Here is a 19,634-nt window from a genome sequence, read left to right as displayed (position 1 = left end):
GAGGCGTGGCCCCCTTTCAAAGCGGGTTTTGTATATAGAGGTAACTTCGAGCAATGCTTCCGAAAGGCCGACCCGATACGCTCGAGTAAGGCAATATCATGTGCAGACTCTCTCACAACCGTTTCATCATAAACCATTGCTCGTTTCCTACCGCGGAGAGCCGTCATTGCATCTTCTTACCATCAGCTTCAGCTTCAGCAATGATCAGCTCATCCCTCGCCCAAATACAGGCCGTTGCATAGCCCAATGGACCCGTCAAAGCCATCATTATAATGCCTCCAACAATCATCAATCCCACACTTTGGTAGGTCGCCCCATTCCTGTACGTATTAACAAACAGCACTGTGCTCCACAGGGCCATGGACGTCGATCCAATGAGGTGGTCGTACTGAAGCAAGAGAAATGCTCCGGCTCCTATTGACGGCACCTTGGTAGACGGGGATATCGTTGCTGGCAGGAAGACATTAGAAGGATTGAATACGCCGACGAACTCAGGAGTGAAGAGCTCGGGGAAGAACTTCGATGTTGCCAAAAAAGTCATGGTAGAGGCTTGACCGATCCCCGCCGTGGTGATAAGACCGGCGTACAGAATCCTCATCGACATCAACATGTGGATATCAGATACTCTGCTTGCTTCTCCGGGTTTTGGCAGCAGATATGGCACAACTCCCTGCACCACGGAGACCCAAACAGGAAAGAATTGCCAGAAAGTCATGAGCCACTGCTTGAGGTCATAATCGATGATCGAAGGAGCAGGCAGCGACATCAAAATGGTCGGCAGGACATAGCCTAAAACCATCGAAATAGCGATACCTGCAAGATTCGGCACATCGACCAGATATTCAGATACACGTCTCGAAGAGACTATACGCGATGTCGAGAGATAGGCGATGCACCAGTAAGGTATGACGACAGCATATGCGGCGTTCTGCACAAAGATGCCCCATGTCCCTATGCTTCTTCCTATCAGCATCGTCGTAGTTCTTGGGTCCCATTGTACCTACAAGGATATAATAGTCCATCTATTTCCATGCCTCAATCCTTCAATCATAAGCAGACCCCATCCACAAGCAACCTGCGTAGCGAAATGAAAGCAGAACAAGGAGCCCGCCGGATTAGATCCGTCGACGTTCTCCCAGAAGAACAGCGCCAGAACAGTCAGCTGGTGATCAATCGCAGGAACACCGGTATAAACAGTCTTTATTGGCTCTTTCGTCCCTGGCAGCAGTCGAGGACCGACGTCTCGGAGGTGAGCCATGTAGTCAGTAGTGCCATTATTGAGAAGGATATACCAAGTGGCATAATAACCAGCTGCGGAGAGGAACACAAGTGCAGCCTTTGTTGCGTTGATGAGACGAGACATCACTGCATACCCACATTTACAAACGAAACAGATACAGAACTTCAACGTTCGACTTTCAGAGTCTTATCACAAACAAAGTACTGAAGCCACACCGCGAAACCAATAAGAGATACTCTAGACCTGGAGGAAGGCCGCCAAAAATCAATACTTTGTAGGGCTGAAGCCACCAACCCTGCAACCTCGGATACGAAATACGAGGTCCCCTCCCTCACTCCAGCTTCCCACATTCCTCTCTCGACAATGTCAAAACGCAAACACGACGAGATCAGCAGCTCCGAAGTCAGCAACAGTGGCACAACAGCCAAAGCGCTGCGTCTACAGCGACTGCAACTCGACGGTCTGCTCGACCAGAGCAAAAGGTCACTCTTTCGATCACTAAAAGTAGCCCGAGGATTCGAGCGTCAGAAGCTGGGACGGCGGCAGAAGACCGCCAAAACAGAGGGCAATGCCACAGACACAGCGCGCTTGGAAGCCGAGGTGGCTGCTTTGAAGAACCTGGATTTGGTTTCTACGGCGGAAATACATCTTTACAAATCGTTGCTGAAGATCAAGTCGATAGCCTCTGCGCCTGCGTTCCCACACCATGTGCAAGTTACGATCGACAACTCGAAGAAGCCGCAAGAGACGGCTAGTGCCAATGTGCAGGCGAGATTGTTCAATTCAGGCCCTGTGCAGGCTGCTATGACGGAGGCGCTGAAAGGCATTCGAGCTGTGCTCGGTATTGAAGAGCTCGGGCCAGATAGCAAGAAACGACTTCGGGCCAAGGATTACGTGAATGGCTCTCAGGCTAATGATACGAATGGGCCTGCGGTCCCGAAAAGAGAGGGATCGATTCTGTCAATTACCGGTGCTCAAAATGAGGACGAGTGGAGTGGCTTCTCCTCTCCCGAGAGCTTGGAAATAGAAGAAGACCATGGTTTTCAGGATAATAGTAAGAAGGATGTCGACTACGATATGTACACTTCACGACTTGCCGGATCATCGGACGAGGAGTTGGGCGAGGAAGATGTTGAAAACCAGGACCACGATCGCGACAAATTGGACGACATGAGTATCACAGAGGAAGAGGATCCAACAGAAGCGGAAGACTCTTCGGACGAAGACGACGACGCCCCAGAAGACGAACACCCCACAGCCATCAAACCGCCTCTCAAACCCAAACACGCCAGACCCGCCACCGCCCCTCCAATCTCAACAACTTTCCTCCCTTCCCTCTCCCTCGGTGGCTACTGGTCCGGCAGCGACTCCGCCTCCTCCGACAACGACTCCTCCGCCGCCAACATAGAAGTACGCAAGAACAGAATGGGCCAGCAGGCACGACGAGCATTATGGGAAAAAAAGTTCGGCAAGAACGCCAATCATGTGAAGAAACAGGCGCAGGATAGGGATCAGGGTTGGGATGCCAGAAAGGGTGCGCAGGGGTTGGATGAGAGGGGAAAGAGGGGGAGAGGGAGGGGTGGGTTTGGAAGGGGGTTAGATGCTGCTGGGAGGGGAGGTAGCAGGGGTGGTGGGAGGTTCGCTAAGAGTACGGGTGCTAACAGCGATCCGGTCGTGGCCAGGAAAGCAAAGCCATCTGCTGCGGCTGCTGCTGCTGAAGGCCCTTTGCATCCATCATGGGAGGCGGCGAGGAAGGCCAAGGAACAGAAGAAGGCGGTGCCGTTTCAGGGGAAGAAGGTCGTATTTGACTGATCCGGTTTAGCTCTATGCATATGTTATACGCTCTATATCGCTTGCTGCTCATGCATCCCGTTCATCATGCCAGGGCCGTACGTACGTACGTAGCCCACTTACTCGCCACCATCAACCCACTTCTCCCCAAACAACCACCTCAACCTCCCCACCGCCTCCGCCCCCCTCCCATCCCTCTTATGCAGCCCCATAACGCCCCCTCTACTCGCCATCGTCCACCTCTCCCCCACCACCCCCTTGACATCCTCCTTACTCAACTCCTCCAACACAGCCGCCACCGCCCTCTTCGCATTCGCCCCGTTCGCCACCATGTGACCCATGACCATCTCGACCGACACCCCCTCATTCGTGCTGTGCCAGCTGTCGTAGTCGGTGCTCATGCAGACGAGGGCGTATGCGATTTCGGCTTCGCGGAAGAGTTTGCACTCGGGCACGGCGGACATGTTGATGACGGAGATGGGAGGCTGGGTGGGGAGGGAGCGGTAGAGGAGGGATTCGGAGCGGGTGGAGAATTGAGGCCCTTCTGCCGTATGTAAAACGGTCTCAGCATGTATGCATCTCTCTCTCTCTCTCTCTAGCAGACGTAGATAGGTAGGGTAGCGGCAACTCTTACCAATGCAGATGACCGTCCCAGCACTATGCGCTGTGACATCCTCGCCTTCCAATACCCCAGGCCGGCTTATAGCATCATGGACAGCTTTAGACAGAGGCGCATCGAATGGATCCGCCATGCTGACATGGCCCACCATGCCGTTTTCGAAAAACGTCCACGGCCGCACCTGTCACGAGAACTCCCTCGTCAGCTTCATGGCCAGTGCACGGCCTCTTTCCTTCTCTCCCCCATCCCCCCCCCCCTTCTACCCTCACCCTCCCCCATAATCCCAACCCCACCCACCCATCTATCTCTCTCTCAGAAATCAACAACAACAACTCACCCCCTTAGTCCAATCCACCACCCCCCCCGCCACCAAAAAATCCCTCGGCCTCACCTCCTCCCTCAGACTCCCCACCGCGCTGAACCCCACCGCGGCCTTGACCCCCAACTTCTTCAACGCCGCCACGTTCGCCCGGTTCGGTATCTCGTGCGGCGCATACTGGTGGTGCGCGCCGTGGCGGGCGAGGAAGGCTACGATCGTCGGTTGCGATGGCGCTGTTGACGGGGGCGGGTCGGTGGAGGAGGGCGCCGGGGGGGTGTAGCGGAGGATGGCGATGGGGGAGGAGGGGAGACCCCAGGGGGTTGGGGTGGGGGGGATGAGGGCGAGGGGGTGGAAGGGAGGGGAGGGGAGGGAGGAGAGGCCGGTGCCGCCGATTATGGCGATGGGGATGGGGTCGGCGGGGGTGTTAGTGGGGGTTTTGAGGGGGGAGGGGGGGGTTTCTTGCCGGCGTATGTGGTGGGGAGGTTGTCCATTTTGCGTGGGGGGTTTGTGGAGAGTGCGTTTGGGTGGTGAGGGGTGATGGGTTTGTTTGGTCGGCGTGTTCTCAAAGCAGGAAATCTGAGATGGTCAAATACTTGGCGGGGGTTAATGAGTGACTGTCTGTATATCATGAAGGTTCATATTACGTCGCATAAGTTAAGAGCAAGAGCGAGCGGTAAAATTCGATGTGTTATGTCCGGGCTTCTGACTATGTTGCATACATGTAGGGAAAACATCATCGATCTTGGAGGTGACTGGTTGTTCTCCGAAAAATAGGTCAATTCAAACTCAATTTGGGATATCTTGTTCGCCGGTACATTGGAATCCCAACCAGTCATCAAATTCTCCAGCTCTCCGTCATGATATTCCCAATAAAAGCCTTAAACCTTCTCTCCTGCCGATTGACCAATCTCATCCACAGTTGAGCTGCTATTCATCTGATACTCCTTCGTGCCCATCTGCCTAGTATCCCATCCATTATCCTCGAGATAAGCCCTGAACTTCAGATCCTCACTCGTAATCGTATCCTGCCCGATATGCGGCAGAAGAAAGAATGCCAAACCAGCGCTGAATATGCAAAGAGCGCTGCTCACAAAGAAGGGATCTTGGCCACCTCGGTTGCTATCCGCGCCACCTGGAGCGTTGTTCTGAATGACTGGGAAGACGTAGGTTCCAACGAAAGCGCCGATCTTCCCCATTGCAGCGGCGATAGCATAGTACTGGCCACGGATTGCTGTGGCACTGGTCTTGGATGCAACCAGGCCAATGTTGTCACCGGGTCCTGCTTCACCGAGGGAAAGGAAGATGCCGTAGACGACGACGAAGCCACCTACTGTGCTAGATTTGTCAAGGTAGGGATAGCAGCCTGACATGATAAAGCCTACGATACCCTGAGCCAAGACAAATGAGCCCAGTGCAAGCCTAGGGCCGAGAATGTCACTTAGGAAAGCACCGCCGATTGCGCCGGGCAAATAGAAGAGGTTGATAACTGTATCCCAGCCGAATGATTTCCAGATAGGTGCCGAGTCTCCGAGGATGACTAGTAGCCAGGCTGATGAGTAGATGGAGAACGAGTAGGTCAAGAAGTCGTAGATGAACCAGATCATGGATACCACTAGAAGGCGGGCCCAGTAAAACCTGCGCATAGTCAGCATTCGATCAAATGAGGGGATGTATCGCGTAAGTTCGACATACTTAATCACCAACCACCATGGTGTGTGTGTGTTCTTCATGGTTTCGCGATTGAACTCCTCCGGCTCTTGAAGTTTCAACCGTAAATATATGAGACTGAGTGGGGGAATGACGCCGAGTCCGAGGCATATTCTCCATGCTGCGCGTAGATGATTGTCCGTGCAAGCCAGTACCACAATCATAGGTACGAACGAGGAAGCCACGAATCCGATATCGATCTGGACATTGGTGAACATGATGAACCATCTGTTCCTATGCCCCTCTTTCAGTTCCCCAGTGCTCTCCGCGCAGGCTACACTGCCGGCGGGGTATTCACCGCTGCATTTCTGTCAGCCACAGGTACAATCCGCGAGTAGAGTGACGCACCCGATACCGATACCAAGGAGGAATCGCCAAGCTGTGAGAGCCTGAAGCATGCCATTGATAGAGCCACCACCATAGGACCCTGCACTCAGAGCCGCAAATATAAAGAGTATGACTGTCGAGGTCATCAAAGCCCACTTGCGCGAGACGTGATCGCTCATCCATCCAAAGAATAGCTGGCCGACGACAGTACCGGCAAAAGCTATCGAATTGACATTACTCTGCGCGGGAGAGTTCGAGTACTGCTTCTTATACAACGCTTTCAATATAGTGTTCACTTGGCCAATGACCCTATATTGCCGGACACCAAAGGTGAGTAGGGGCGACGCAAAGAGCACATATGGGGTTCTTACCCGTTGAGATAGCCATCAGAAAAGAGTCCAGCCCCGCAGGCAATAGTAGGCCAACTGCGCTCCCAGCGGCCTTTCTGGGGGTCTGCCAACGGTGTGCCGTGAATTGCAGCCTCGTCACGCTCTGGGGAAGAGTCGTCGATGGCTTTTTCTGAACTACCTAGGAGCTTCATCGTGACGATTTGCCGAAGGAGCAGTGGTCGATTGGTAGGGTTGATGGACGCTCAAAGGTGGATGAGCAAGAAGTCGCAGCTTTCCGAGGGAGATGATCCCCCACTTTATAATAATGCTTGGTGTCATGGCTGGCTGGTGCACGAGTGTAGGGTAGTTTAGCTCGAGCCTCGGGGGAGGAGATAGCGGGCCTTTGGACGCTAAGCAAGCTTAGACGGCTTTTAGAGGGTCCACCTTATTCCTACGCCTCACCGTTGTAGCTTCTAGTGTCTGGCCCTAGGTATCATATCTTGTTGCATGACGAACTTGCCAGACGTATCTCAACGGAATGGTCATAGGTATGTTGAGCTGTCTTCGTTCTAGACCAGACTCGGGACATACTTGCAGTGTCCCGAGTGCGCCTTGCATATCAGTACATTATCTCGAGGGATCTGAAGACGAGCGCCGCGTACCAGTACCCGCTGCCGAAGAGCTTGGCCGAAGAGCTTGGCCGAAGAGCTTGGCCGAAGAGCTTGGTATTTTCATTCGTTGATACTCAGCTGCAGGGTTTACCATGCATTCGAAGCTCACTCCCTTCTCGCTTGAAGCGGCACTCGGGGCATTTCTCGACACGTCAAAGGCACATGTTGGAATGATTGGATGAAACCATTTGAACGGGCTCGCGGGTGACTCTGACTCTGCATGCAACATGCTAGACGATTAGATCTCTGGGATTACGTTGATGCATTTGCTGATGCGCGCTTTCCAGCGCTAGATGAAAAGATCAAGGTGCATCAGCTCACGAAATTGACGTTGATGACATGATTTATCCACATGGACGGCCCACCAGGCCTGTGAATAGCATCAGCTAATCTCTGAGACGGCCGACCGATATGCCCGAAATTGACACGGTTGCGTCCACACGTGCTCCAATCAAATACTTGTGGAGGTCCGACAGCCTGATAGCCTTTTCCTTCGACTTTAACACGGTGAATACACGTCGACCGGGCTGTGCAGGAGTCTTGAGGCAACATCATCGCTGTAGAAGTTATGGCCATCCAGCGAGAGCTTCTTGTATTTGTGGTGCTATGCCTTACCTTGCCATTATACGCCGCTTCGTGGCGAGTGAAACCCACAGACAGAAATCCCTTCAATCATAAACAGGCGAGATGCTCTGATGTTCCTTGCCGGCTCGAAGCTTTCACCAACTTATCTCCGGCCATCCCAGATTCATGCGTTCCTCCGGAGTAATGAAGCAGGAACGGAAAATGTCGATTGCCAAAGAGGGGATCTGTCGAATAAATCTAGGATTCGACAGCGCGATTGGTTACCAGAAGCCGAGTTAGGAAGTTGCAAACGCAACACAAAATGTCAACATCCGAATCGATAACGGTGTCCTCCCGTTTCAAGTCCGGATATACGCCCAGAGCTTAAACATGTCGATGCTTTGGCCAGTCCCACTCCCCACCGCAAGACGTGGAACGTCTCTTTCGAATTCTCTGGAAGTTGGCCCGTATCGGTTGGAAACGAGGTTGTCAGCCGCCTGCAACGTCTCAGCCAGAGGATTCGAGAAGGTCGCAGTGCGAATTTGGATGATTGGACGGGCGGCACCGCTATCCTAGATACCTCCGATGACTGGCTTGGATTACCTGTCAATATCTGGATGAGGTACTGAGGCTTTGAGCTGGCGCGGGAGTGTTTGAAGCTTCAAATGGGCAAAACAGACATAAGGTCGGATAAGGATGGCTTGAGTATGGTGTTCTTTCAGGCAAGGCTCAAGGGGGGGTCCCTATCGTGGGTAGTGGTAACAATTCGGGATAACAGTCTTGACAGGCGCGTTACGCATCAGAGACGGGGCTGGTGGGGCCAAAATGAACCCTATGCGGTTGTTTAAAATGATAGAGACGGTCTCTCATAGGCAAACGACACTCCGTTACGCTCTCTCAACATCCACACGCGCTCCTGACATGGTTTTCTTCTTCAAAGACCCGACACTAAACAGCGTCTTATCCCACCCGCTAATGAACTTGATCTCATTGAACTTCCTTTGCTCGAACATATATTTCGAAAGCTTCTGCAGCGATCTAGCAGCCCAGCCGTTCTGAAAAACAAACGTAGATCTTGGTGGTGGATCTAGCAGAATGTATTGCAGCCCGGCGTTGGAATTTTCGGGTGTGATCCCGAAGGGCACCATGGCATTTGTGGTCGGAAATTGAGCTATGTAAAACACAGAGGAGTAGAGAGTGATAAAGACGTCAGGGATATTCAAGGCGCCTCCAACGTATTCGGCGAAGACCAGAAGTTCATCGTCGTCGTTGTTGACAAAGACGACCTCGGTGCCATTATTGTTATTGCTGAAGTTAGCTAGGTACGGTCCTTGTGGTAGCGTCTCCATCCTTGGAGCCGCTCGCGAGGGTCCCTGAGTCGCGACATGGTCCCCTACAGCGAACGCCACACTGGCCCATAGCGCAGACATTCCGAAATCACTCCAGCGCATGATAATGCTCGAGTTACTATAACTACTCTGTCTCAACATAAGGGTGATTAAATCTACCAAGCCGCGAGCGGCGTGCCTGGTTTGGAAGATTGGCCCTGGTCCCTTGAAGACATTGGTCACAATGATGACTTCTGGGTAGTCAGAGGATACAAAGATCCCACTCCCGTAGGGTTCCGTGAAGTATTCGAAGGACATTTCCACCAGGGCTTCGAGAGCCACCATCAGGCACGCTTTTATGGGGAGCTTTGCTGTTCCCTTGACAATAGCGAAGGAAATATGTGGGTCGTTGATTGGAAGTGGAATGGTATTCGCCAGGGAAGTATTTCCAGGTTCGGGTATACTTGGGTCAGTGAAAGTAAAATCTTTGGGCGCGCTCAGATCTTGGGAAAGATTCGACGGACGGATGGACACCGATTTGACTACCGTACAGTGGAAAAGGTATAGCAAGATTATGGACAGCATCGTTTTCAAAAAGGCCATTGAAAATTCATGAGGCTAGCAAGTAGATATTCGACTATTTGGGAACGGAGACAGTGGAGAGGGTTTTGACTGAGCAAGTATCTGCCCTGCGTCATGAAATCTAATTAGCATGCTCTCATATCTACACCCTCCCGATATGCGACACTTCGCTACTTGCGTGGTAACAAGCATCGAAGGGATGGCACGGTGGCGCAAAGGCCCGACAAGCGCACAGAACTCTATGATGCCTCTAAGCATTCGGGAATCCTCCACTAACAATCAGTGACTGAATCTCTGATGGTTCACAACATGCTTCAGGCTTGCGAATAACCGTCAGCAACTGTTTGCGACACACTCTCTTGTCGACTGGTCAGCGAGTACTCCTCGTGGCCCGCCTCCATGCCAATACTTCCACAACTCAGAGCCGGATGGAACCTTCATGTGGTCAGACGGCCGGTCCGAACATGGCTGTGGTATTATGACCTTAGGCCCTGATTTTCGATGAACGTCGCATATGACCCGGGCTTGGTATCCGATAACCGCCCGGAGGCAACAAATGCGATTTCTACCATTATTATCAACACTACCACTCCATAACTACTATATAATCTACACTCAATAGTCCAAATCCATTCTATAGACTCTATTTAATTCTTTCTATTATAAAATCGTTCTATATAATTCCCTTTATAACATAAAGAGACTTTATATACAGCGTATCCCCCTCTAATCTTTAATACTCCCCTACTATTATTACTAATTTCTCTATTAAAACGCCTCTTCTAAATGTTAAAATAATATATAAGATACTATCGAATAATATTTAAATCTTATTAGTTATAATTATCTTATAGTAATTTCGATAGAGTAATAATTAAGATAAAAGGCGGCCGAGATTAAATATCTTCTCTACCTTCTTTAATTAATCTTATTACTATTAGCTTAAGAAACTTCTAATACTTCTAATAAAACGTTTCTATTAATTTATAGAGCTTAAAGATATTTAAAAGACTTTTATTTAAATACTAATAAAGTAGAGATATTTAGTTTTAATTATAAGCTCGCTAAGAAGAATATATAATTACTAGAGTATTAAATCGATTAATCTTTTTTATATACTTATTATAGTAATAGAAAAGCTTAAAAATTTAAAACTTCTTCTTTTATATATTCTAATTATTCTCTTTAAAAATAGATAGAACTATATAACTATTTATATTAGTCTTATTAGAACGTTTTCTCTTTTTAAAGATAGAGTTATTAATCTCTTTTATATTATATATAGTAATTAGGGCTAGAATAAGATTATTATCTTATTAAATTATTATTAATATATTATTCTAAATTACTATAGCGAGAACTTTATATAAAATATCTCTTATAAAGACTTATTTTATCTTTATAAGTAATTTTAAGAGATCTAATTAATTTAGCTTTATAGTTTTATATATCGTAATTTCTCTATCTTTTAGAGTTATAACTAGCTTAAATTTATTAAAATAGTTATTTATATTAAGAATAGAGTTACGAGATAGTATATTAGTAACTAATTTAAATATTATAATTAATATATCTTTAAAACTTTTAACTTTTAATTTACTCTTAAAACTCTATATAGAAGAATACTAGATATAATTATAGAAATAACCTTTATCGCTAATTACGAAAAGCTTATATTCCTTCTTAATTAACTTATCTAGAGCTATTATAAAATAATATATATATCTTATCTTCTTAATTATATATTTATTAATTACGATATAAAAACTTAAAATACGAAGCTTCTTTTAATTACTCCGTATCTTACTCGTAAATAACTAAAGCTTTTTATACTATATAGACTATTTATATCTATCTATTCTAAAAATTCTAGAGTTCTCTTCGATAGAGTCTAAGTAATAAATAAATTTCCGAAGAAGAATATAGCGATTTCGAGTTATATTTCTAGTAATTAATAAAGCTATCGAAGTAATTTTATTAATTCTTTAATAATTATAAATAGTAGAAAAATAAAAGATTTCTATATAGATTATAATAGCGATAAAGATTTTTAGCTTCGGAATATTAATAGACTTCTAAATAGAATCTAAAGTACTCTATAGAGAGATATATAAATTAATATTTCTATAAAGTATATTCTAGATAGTAGTAGTCTATATAAGACTAAATATCATATATAAAGTAATTTCTATATCGCTTAAAAGATAACTAATAATTATACGATACTTAATTTTTATTAACTAATACTTTAATAGTAAAGATATACTTTAAAAAAGAATATTACGCTATTTAAATTTCTCCTTTCTTATATTAATCTAAGCGTCTCTTTTCTAATATTTTATAGTTTAATCTAATTTTTTCTTATTAGAAATAGATAGAGTAGTAATTTTAGCTATATTAGACTTAATATAATAAAGTTATTATAAAGAATAAAAAAAGTCGCGTAGTTAAGACGCGGAGAAAAACCACGCTAATTTGTTGCCTCGGTCTAGGCGGTTATCGGATACTGCGTGCACTCTGTGCTCGTCTCGTTTTCCTCTATAAATGTTCAAGCGTTTCAGTCATAACGTAAGACCGCGCGGTGTCAGATCTGCGGCGGTATCTTGAAATGGACTTTCGGATTACTATGCTTGTTTTTGATCTGCCAAATCGGCCGTCGGCTGCCCCGTACTCTTTGTTCAACGCCTTCGCCTCGTGGCAGAAAGCCCACAATAAAGCCTCCACCGTTTTCTGGAATGACTTTAGACAAAGAATTACCAACTAAGGGCGAATTGGTTGTGTTCTGGAGCGACTTCTGCCCCTTGCGGATATGATATTTTGTCATTACTCGGCCTCAGCCTCCACACCAGAAATGCCTATGCCACTTCCGGTAGACTGTTGTTTTCGCCCTCATTGTCTTCTGCACCGTGGCTGCAGAATTTGTTTACTCTTTTGGATGCCTGGGTGTGGCCATGTGCCATATTGACCTGCGCCATAATAAAAAGGCTCCTGTCCTAAGTATCCTAGCGTGTTCCAGACCGCCTGACGAACACGTGGAGCTTAATGGTCTATGCCTTTTGCGGGCATTGGTTCTTTGTGCAGCAAGACTTGCCACGAGTTATCCATGACCTTTCAGCTCAAGCCTATGTTGTTGGGATTTCTCGCTCAAAGGGCTGGACCGACCACGCGCTGCATAAGTAGGACTCGCTGCCTCGAGATATTTTTCCTCGGCACGCTCCAGATACCATTCCAGCGGCCATTCAACTCCAGCCTCGACTCCTCCTTAGACAACTTTCAAGTCTTAGTCAGCCCGTACCCATCGACACCATGCTCTACCTCTCATTCGCGGCCTTGGGTCTGACCTTCTTCAGCCTTAATGCGGCTGCTGTGCCTTTGGCGTCACCTGGTATGCTAGAAATATATTCTTCCATGCCGTATGATATTTTCCGAAAGCTAACGGATGTCATCAGAAGCCATCGCATCTATTATGGCCAATCTGCCTGCAGAACATGCAGCAGGCTTAGCATCACTGATGGCTCGCGGAAACAATCCTCCTACCTTCAACTCCTCGATAGACGTACTCCAAAACAGCTCCATGAGCGCCATCATCGATTCGTACATCGCCAATCTCGAGCAGGCCGGGTTCGTCCCCAACGCAAACGCCACGATCTCGAAGCGCGATGCCCTTAGCCTTGACTCGCTTGTCGAGAAGCGATCTGTTCCCAGCATCCCCCTTGTCATCAACTTGCTCGAGCAGCATGGCTTTGTCCCCGTCAGTGCGACCGACGGCACAGCCTCGAAGCGCGATGCTTCCGGTCTCGAATCAGCTTTGGAAAAGCGCACCTTGCCGGACATCAACCTGGTCATCAGCAGACTGGAAGCACACGGCTTCGTTCCGTCGGGTAACAGTTCCCAGTCGAGCATCTCCAAGCGAAATAATGCCAGCGACATCAACACCGTCATCAGCCAGCTTGAAGCCTATGGGTTCAACCCCAATGACTTCATGCGAGGAAACTTTTCCGCATCAGCAAACAGTACCACTTCTTTTCCAAAGCGCGCTGCGCACATGTCCCTCAAGGAAGCCTCTTGAGCTACGGAACTCGTGGCGGCGCCAGTTTGGATGGCAAATAACAGGATGAAGAGCTGTTCCCTCAAGCATGACGCTTGCGCCAGCGAGTTCAACAGTCTGATTGTCAGTCGGACGGAAACATTTTGAATCTACGAGGCATTTTCAAGGACATCAGAGATCCTCTTCGGATCTGTATCATTATGGCATACTTCGCATACCTTTTTTTTTGGGATATAGCTTGGTGGATGTAGACATTTCTTTTTCATCAGGAGCAAGTATGAATGCTTTGGGGCACTATGAGAAGAGCCCGGCGGCAACGGTGGAACTTTCCTTTGGCGTACGGTGCGACATAGAACACTTGACTTGTTGACCACTTTTCATATACATACATTTGGGTAATACTAGCTTTGACATCACACATGTCCCACGTACCTAATTAATGCACTCCAGCAAGCAAGGGGCCGTCTCGCTCGTCATATTGTTGCTTAAAATCTCGTCGCGAAGCAACTACACCGTGTACGGAGTGTTTCTCCTTGGTGTTGTCTTTTAGTCTTAATTCTCAATTATACTTGTCACGCTCTGCTCATGACCACAGCGCTGGTACAGTACTGCGAGCGGCATCCATCGGTCCTCCTGGCTTGGCATTGACTCTGAAGATGTCCTTTGTGGTCAATCTCCCACTTAGATCTGCAGACGTTGGACAAACGGGTACGAGATAGGGTCTATCATGAAGCCAGCATCTGGAACGTTATTGATATCGACGCTATTGTTATCCGCGCCTGCCTACCAGACGCATTTGTACCCTGCGAGTGCTCTCGGGGATTGAAATTGTTGACGTAGCATCGTTCTTCTAGAAATTTGAGATGCTAGCCCGGTCTTAATATTGGAGCTGGAGCTCGTCGCGTGACAGCGAAATGAAAGGAGTCTAAAGTTCCTAGGAAACCGATTATCAACTGTGTTTAACATTCAGTTCGATCATATTTAGACTTGCAATCCTTTAAGACTGACCGGCTCTCAACAATTAGACCCTCTTCACATCACTCAAGAGGGTAAACATTCTCTGTTCATAATACTTCAAGCTATTATTCTCCTCAAGACGGACTTATTTTGGCATCAGCATCAGCATGGAAGACGGAGTCCCTACCTCGTGGTCTCGCATTCCTACACCACGCTTGCAAACTCCCGCCTCAGAGGCGTCTGGCAATGGACAATCTCGATCATCACAGGCGTAGTCGGGGAAGCCTTTCAGCGGTATCTCTTGATCCTCAACATCATAACCGTCGCTTCTGCCATCGTCTTTTCGATCCCCGTCATTGCCCTCGGGCTGATCGTGTTCCTCTTCATAGACTCTATTGCCTTCTTCCAGAGTATCTGCGCACATCCTCCTGTCCCTACTCCCCCAATCGCAACCTCATCGACAAACAATTCCGTTGAGGAAGTTCCGCAGACATACACCGACCCTCCTTTCGCTGATGAGTCTTTAAAAATATACACCCTCCCCAACACACTTCGTTTCATCGCCAGCCCCCTCGACATCGACGACGTCTCAACTCCTCTGTATATAGGCCTGCTCTCCGAGTTCGTTCGACTGATAGACTTAGCAGGATCGATCCTCTGGGTTGGCCTCTCCTCATACCAAATTTGCTCTTCACTCAGCTCGGATGAGAATTGAGACGTTCGGCTGGGTAGTAGGGCCTACGAAGTCACTATCGGGCAGTCCGTCAAACAAGATGATGCGACGAGTCGTGTCGAAGTGGCGCCGACTGGAAGGGTTCTCGGGGAGGTTATCGGCACATACGTGGATAACGTTACCGTTCTGCTGAAGATGGAGGATTGGTTTACGGAGAGCGGGACGTTTGAGATGGGAAGGTGGAGGGTTGAGCAGGTGCAGGCTGGTGACGAGCTAGGCATGGAGGTGGCCGTACTGGAGTAGATGTTTTACGAAGAGAGAGATGCCTGCGTGCCACATGATTCTCCCCGGCACCAAAAGAAGGCCAATAGTGTGCAGCAAAAGAGGCGCTCACACCGTGACAATGTACCTTACAAGACAGCCTACCTTTATCTCCTTCTTGTGGCGTCCATTCATCAAAATCCATACTTACTTACTCTTCAAGCATTGCAAAATTTCAGAGGCGCCATGCAAAATGAAATCCTATTAACCTCTTCCGCATAGTCATGTTCAATTTGAGCGTCGTTCTTGAAGTGAAACAATGGATTCTGCCACACCCAGTCTCGTTAGGAGGGAACGAGGGGCCTGCTCTTGTGGACTTATCAACCTGGTCAACTCGTGAGCGGGCTAGAATTACCTCAAGAATTGCTCGTTTATGTATGAATTGATTAGCTATCCATGAATTTTCCGACAGATTATAAATGGTGCTTTCGATTACTTGCAGGAGGCTTGCAGTAGCGAGACCCTAAGAACCGGTTGCTGTCGCAACATCTCCCACTCTGTTCCGCTCGACTCCGGTCTCATCGTGCCGCCTCTGTTAGAATATCAGGTATGTGCTGTGTAGAACAGTTGGATTGATTTCTCCAGACCTCTCCGGGGCCAGGTCTTACATACAGTATAAAATTAGGTGGCTGAGAAACACGGTGGCTGGGAAGCCTGGGGGCCAAATTTCGACAGCCTCCCCTTTTAGCGTCGTCGCCGTCTCGGAGCGGTATTTATCGTCGTTGTAGCCCAAGCTATGGCTGCCGCCCTCTTCGCATTGGCAAGGTGATCCAACGCGGGAAAATAGAGTACTGTACGACTCCCTCTTATCGCCGCCATAGTATTTGAGTGGAGACGCGAAACGAAGACAGTGTTTAGCGATGATCAGGCCCAGCAACATTCAGGGGAGGTTGTCGAATCAATCTGTCCTCCACTTGAGCGCTACTAGCCGACATGGATCATCTACCTCTCCCATCAGATCCCATTCTACCGTTGAGCGAGGTCCCCTACCTTTGCAATGAGCCCTACGATACCACCATACCATTTCTTGAATACCCTCGTCACAAAGGTAGACCCTGGATGACACGTGAAGCGCCCTACGAGTATCACGAGGCGCTCTTTCCTACACCAACGCGCGATCTCGAAAGCTTCTTCCAGACTTGGCTATGTTTTGGCCTACTCGCCGAGCTTCTTGCCGGGCTCTTTGATCATGAGAGCTTTGTGTCAAAATCGAAACGAGATGGCAGCCCGGTCATCTCAACGATGCAGCTCCAGTCCTTGACAGAACAACGCTTCGAGTTGGTAAGAACACTGGACAAGCCAACGCAAAAGGAAATCTACCTCCACGCCGTCCAATGCATTGATTTTACTACGAGGGTCTTACCAGTTGCAGCACCAGACTTTAATCATGCTGTCAAAAATTCCATTGCTTCACTTGCAGAACTTCTAGGAAATGCCATAGATCTAGCCCATCTAGGTACCTTTCCAGACGCTATGCGCTGCAAAAGACCATTCACCCGTAATTTTTATTCAGACGAGATGAAAGCAGCGATGGTGGCAGCCAATTGGTGTCCTAACGACATTACACGGCTGACCAACAAATTTACAAGCATTCAGTTACTGTATTTCTTCAGCAAGATGAAAAAGCCACCGAGTATGGCTAACCATCGAGATTGCACTTCCAAGTGTTGTTTTGCACATTCTCTTAGCCTGTCCCAGTACAAGATGCGTCATTCTGAGGCTTGTACCAATGAAACTAAATGCGAACGCAAACCCATCTCCATCGATCAGCAGCCTGTCGTGGACATCTACCGCTCTGGAGCAATACCCCTCCTTCAATTCACTGTTAAGGACAATGAGCCAAGCAAAGTTATCCTTAAGTTGTCCAGTTCCGGGATAGACACGACACATTATGTGGCAATATCGCACGTCTGGTCGGACGGACTGGGTAATGATGGGGCCAATTCGCTCCCCCATTGCCAACTAGCACGTCTTGCTAGAATGCTCGACCTGTTTGCTGAAGCTGGCAAACAACCTTTTTTCTGGCTAGACACACTCTGTTGCCCGGTCGACCCTGAAGGGAAAAAGCTAGCGTTGTTGCAAATGAGGCGCATCTATGCAGAAGCAAACAAGACACTGATCCTTGACTCAAGTTTGTACAGCTACAATAGTCAAAATTTAGGTGCAGCAGAGCTCCACGCCAGGTATTTGACATCTGGATGGATGCGTAGGCTATGGACATTGCAAGAAAGCGCACTCGCCAGCAACCCATGGGTTCAATTCAAAGACGGACCTCTTCGTCTAGAGCCCATGTTCAATCGCCTTAAGAAAATACACGACGAAAACCTAAACTACAGGAGGCTGGTGCAAGACTTTTGGCTAGATTCTAAGCCACTGACTTTGAGCTGGTATTACTCCCCAAATGGCCTTCCTCAGCTTTGGCTTCTCGATCGAGCGCTCTCACAGCGGAACACCACCGTTGCTGCGGATGAAGCTATCTGCATAGCCTCGCTCATGAGTTTAGATGTGTCTGAAATTCTCCCTCTGTCCGGTGAAAACAGAATGTGCAAGGCATGGGACCTTCTAGCTGCAGCCAACAACGGCTCACTCCCAAGCAAGATGATATTTCTCGACGGTTTTAAACTCAAACGCCGCGGCTATCGATGGGCTCCATCCACCCTCTTACCTCCCGGCGAACGCTTTCATAACGAGCATACTCGATCCCTTCGATGGCGAGGCCCCCAAGGCAAGCCCACTTCCGAGGGGCTAATGGCCGAATATCACAGTTATAGGTTTCGTCCATACTCAGGCCCATCCCCTTCTCCTATTTGGGACATCCTTCTCGAGATGCGGCAGGTACGCTTTATCTTCAAAGACCAAACACGCGGCATCTGGTGCCAACTTGTCTATAACTCAACACCCACGGAAATAGAAACCGGCCATTCCGCCTCGGAGATCATGCAAACACCATTCGTGGACCACCTAGCCAAGGGCGATCTAGCCGTCGTTCTAGCAGAAAAACCTTCAGACAAGTCTCCGACGTTCTTCGAGGATACGCTCCGAGAAGGTAGACTCGTCACCATCACTGAGGAAAAAGAAGACGTAGTGTATGCAAGTTTAGGCGAGGTTGTGATTCTCACCCCCTTAACCCCGGAGGCAGTCATCGTGTATGATGCTGCTGAACGGCTCATGCAAGAACTCCGTAGCTGGGAGCTCGAAGACTCTAAAGGGCTTGAGGTAGCCCAGCAGGTGAGCGAGGAGAGAATCCGTAAAATGAAGGCTAAGTGTAAGGAGATGACGAGCAAACTGCTCGCGGATGAGCCAGGGCTGGCGGGTGCAGCGCTCAAGTGGTTAGGTGAGGGTGGAGAGGCGTTGGATATGTGGGTATGTGTTGTTACTTGGTTCAGACATGTGGGGGAGGGGTGGAGGTTGGAAGGGGGAAGGATGTGGTGCGTTGATTGACTTTCTCTCGTTGGTCTACTTGCTCCAACGTGGACTTTTCCCGACCCTGAATTTGGATCACCTCAAGCAAACCGGCACCACAGTGATCCAGGCAGCCACAGCAGGCCGAAAGATAGCGAATAGAATGTCTGGACTATGTATCTAAGTTGATCAGTCCGACTTGAAAAAGAAACAAAATGCTGCATGTCAATGGTCAATACTCGACTCCCATAGAGAGAATGGGTACCCGTCTTACGAACCAACATCCAGTACTCGCTTATACCCTCCATGGATAGCGTCAAGGCCCATGACCCACCACTAAGCCCGTAATCAAACAGAATAATGTAGCACCGTTCCGATACCTTTTCCAACACCAGCAAGGCATAGTTCTAGACTACACAGACCTTCATCTGAAAATGTAAAAGGGTTCATTTAGCCTCTCTTGCAAACTGTCTTTGTGGCCTTGAACCGAAGTCATTCAATTAAAAAACCTCACTGTTGCCCATTGGTTGACTGTATCGTTTACATCTCCCTCCTCCCCTTTTCACCCTCCCGTTTCTTCCATCATGGCGTTACACTTTTATGCCCTAGCAGCAACGGTCGCATTGACCTATGCCTTGTCTCAAGTCGAGACTGAAGCTCTCACATCGTCTGGCCTTATCCAGATCAAACCATTCAGCCATCAAGCAGGTCAGATCTTTCATTTCGTGCTAAAAATTCATAAGGATCAGATCTCGA

At 48.3% G+C, this 19,634-nt stretch overlaps 8 protein-coding genes across 8 annotated transcripts; 4 read left to right on the top strand and 4 right to left on the bottom strand.

The window, feature by feature from the left end:
• Positions 1–163: 163 nt before the first annotated feature.
• Positions 164–1,258, bottom strand: HO133_007657 (uncharacterized protein; the record flags this gene model as incomplete). Its single annotated transcript, XM_037298527.1, has 2 exons — positions 164–956; positions 1,005–1,258. The coding sequence occupies 2 exons, from the start codon at positions 1,256–1,258 to the stop codon at positions 164–166; spliced, it is 1,047 nt and encodes a 348-aa protein (XP_037155863.1).
• Positions 1,259–1,603: 345 nt separating this feature from the next.
• On the top strand, positions 1,604–3,052 carry HO133_007656 (uncharacterized protein; the record flags this gene model as incomplete). The annotated part of the gene is made up of 1 exon (XM_037298526.1): positions 1,604–3,052. The coding sequence occupies one exon, from the start codon at positions 1,604–1,606 to the stop codon at positions 3,050–3,052; it is 1,449 nt and encodes a 482-aa protein (XP_037155862.1).
• A 98-nt stretch (positions 3,053–3,150) lies between these two features.
• On the bottom strand, positions 3,151–3,801 carry HO133_007655 (uncharacterized protein; the record flags this gene model as incomplete). The annotated part of the gene is made up of 2 exons (XM_037298525.1): positions 3,151–3,575; positions 3,666–3,801. The coding sequence occupies 2 exons, from the start codon at positions 3,799–3,801 to the stop codon at positions 3,151–3,153; spliced, it is 561 nt and encodes a 186-aa protein (XP_037155861.1).
• Positions 3,802–4,847: 1,046 nt separating this feature from the next.
• HO133_007654 (uncharacterized protein) lies at positions 4,848–6,544 on the bottom strand (the record flags this gene model as incomplete). The annotated part of the gene is made up of 4 exons (XM_037298524.1): positions 4,848–5,604; positions 5,662–5,976; positions 6,025–6,312; positions 6,375–6,544. 4 exons carry the CDS (start codon positions 6,542–6,544, stop codon positions 4,848–4,850), a joined length of 1,530 nt encoding a protein of 509 aa, XP_037155860.1.
• Positions 6,545–8,454: 1,910 nt separating this feature from the next.
• HO133_007653 (uncharacterized protein) lies at positions 8,455–9,480 on the bottom strand (the record flags this gene model as incomplete). Its single annotated transcript, XM_037298523.1, has 1 exon — positions 8,455–9,480. One exon carries the CDS (start codon positions 9,478–9,480, stop codon positions 8,455–8,457), a length of 1,026 nt encoding a protein of 341 aa, XP_037155859.1.
• Positions 9,481–12,783: 3,303 nt separating this feature from the next.
• HO133_007652 (uncharacterized protein) lies at positions 12,784–13,546 on the top strand (the record flags this gene model as incomplete). The annotated part of the gene is made up of 2 exons (XM_037298522.1): positions 12,784–12,862; positions 12,927–13,546. The coding sequence occupies 2 exons, from the start codon at positions 12,784–12,786 to the stop codon at positions 13,544–13,546; spliced, it is 699 nt and encodes a 232-aa protein (XP_037155858.1).
• Positions 13,547–14,649: 1,103 nt separating this feature from the next.
• On the top strand, positions 14,650–15,458 carry HO133_007651 (uncharacterized protein; the record flags this gene model as incomplete). The annotated part of the gene is made up of 3 exons (XM_037298521.1): positions 14,650–14,672; positions 14,717–15,082; positions 15,218–15,458. 3 exons carry the CDS (start codon positions 14,650–14,652, stop codon positions 15,456–15,458), a joined length of 630 nt encoding a protein of 209 aa, XP_037155857.1.
• A 951-nt stretch (positions 15,459–16,409) lies between these two features.
• HO133_007650 (uncharacterized protein) lies at positions 16,410–18,917 on the top strand (the record flags this gene model as incomplete). Its single annotated transcript, XM_037298520.1, has 1 exon — positions 16,410–18,917. One exon carries the CDS (start codon positions 16,410–16,412, stop codon positions 18,915–18,917), a length of 2,508 nt encoding a protein of 835 aa, XP_037155856.1.
• Between the last annotated feature and the right edge of the window lie 717 nt (positions 18,918–19,634).

Source organism: Letharia lupina, assembly GCF_014066315.1.
Source record: "Letharia lupina isolate WasteWater1 chromosome Unknown contig_4, whole genome shotgun sequence".
NCBI lineage: Eukaryota > Fungi > Ascomycota > Lecanoromycetes > Lecanorales > Parmeliaceae > Letharia > Letharia lupina.
The sequence above is the reverse complement of the archived record's forward strand: the minus strand, read 5'-3'. Positions and strand labels throughout refer to the sequence as shown.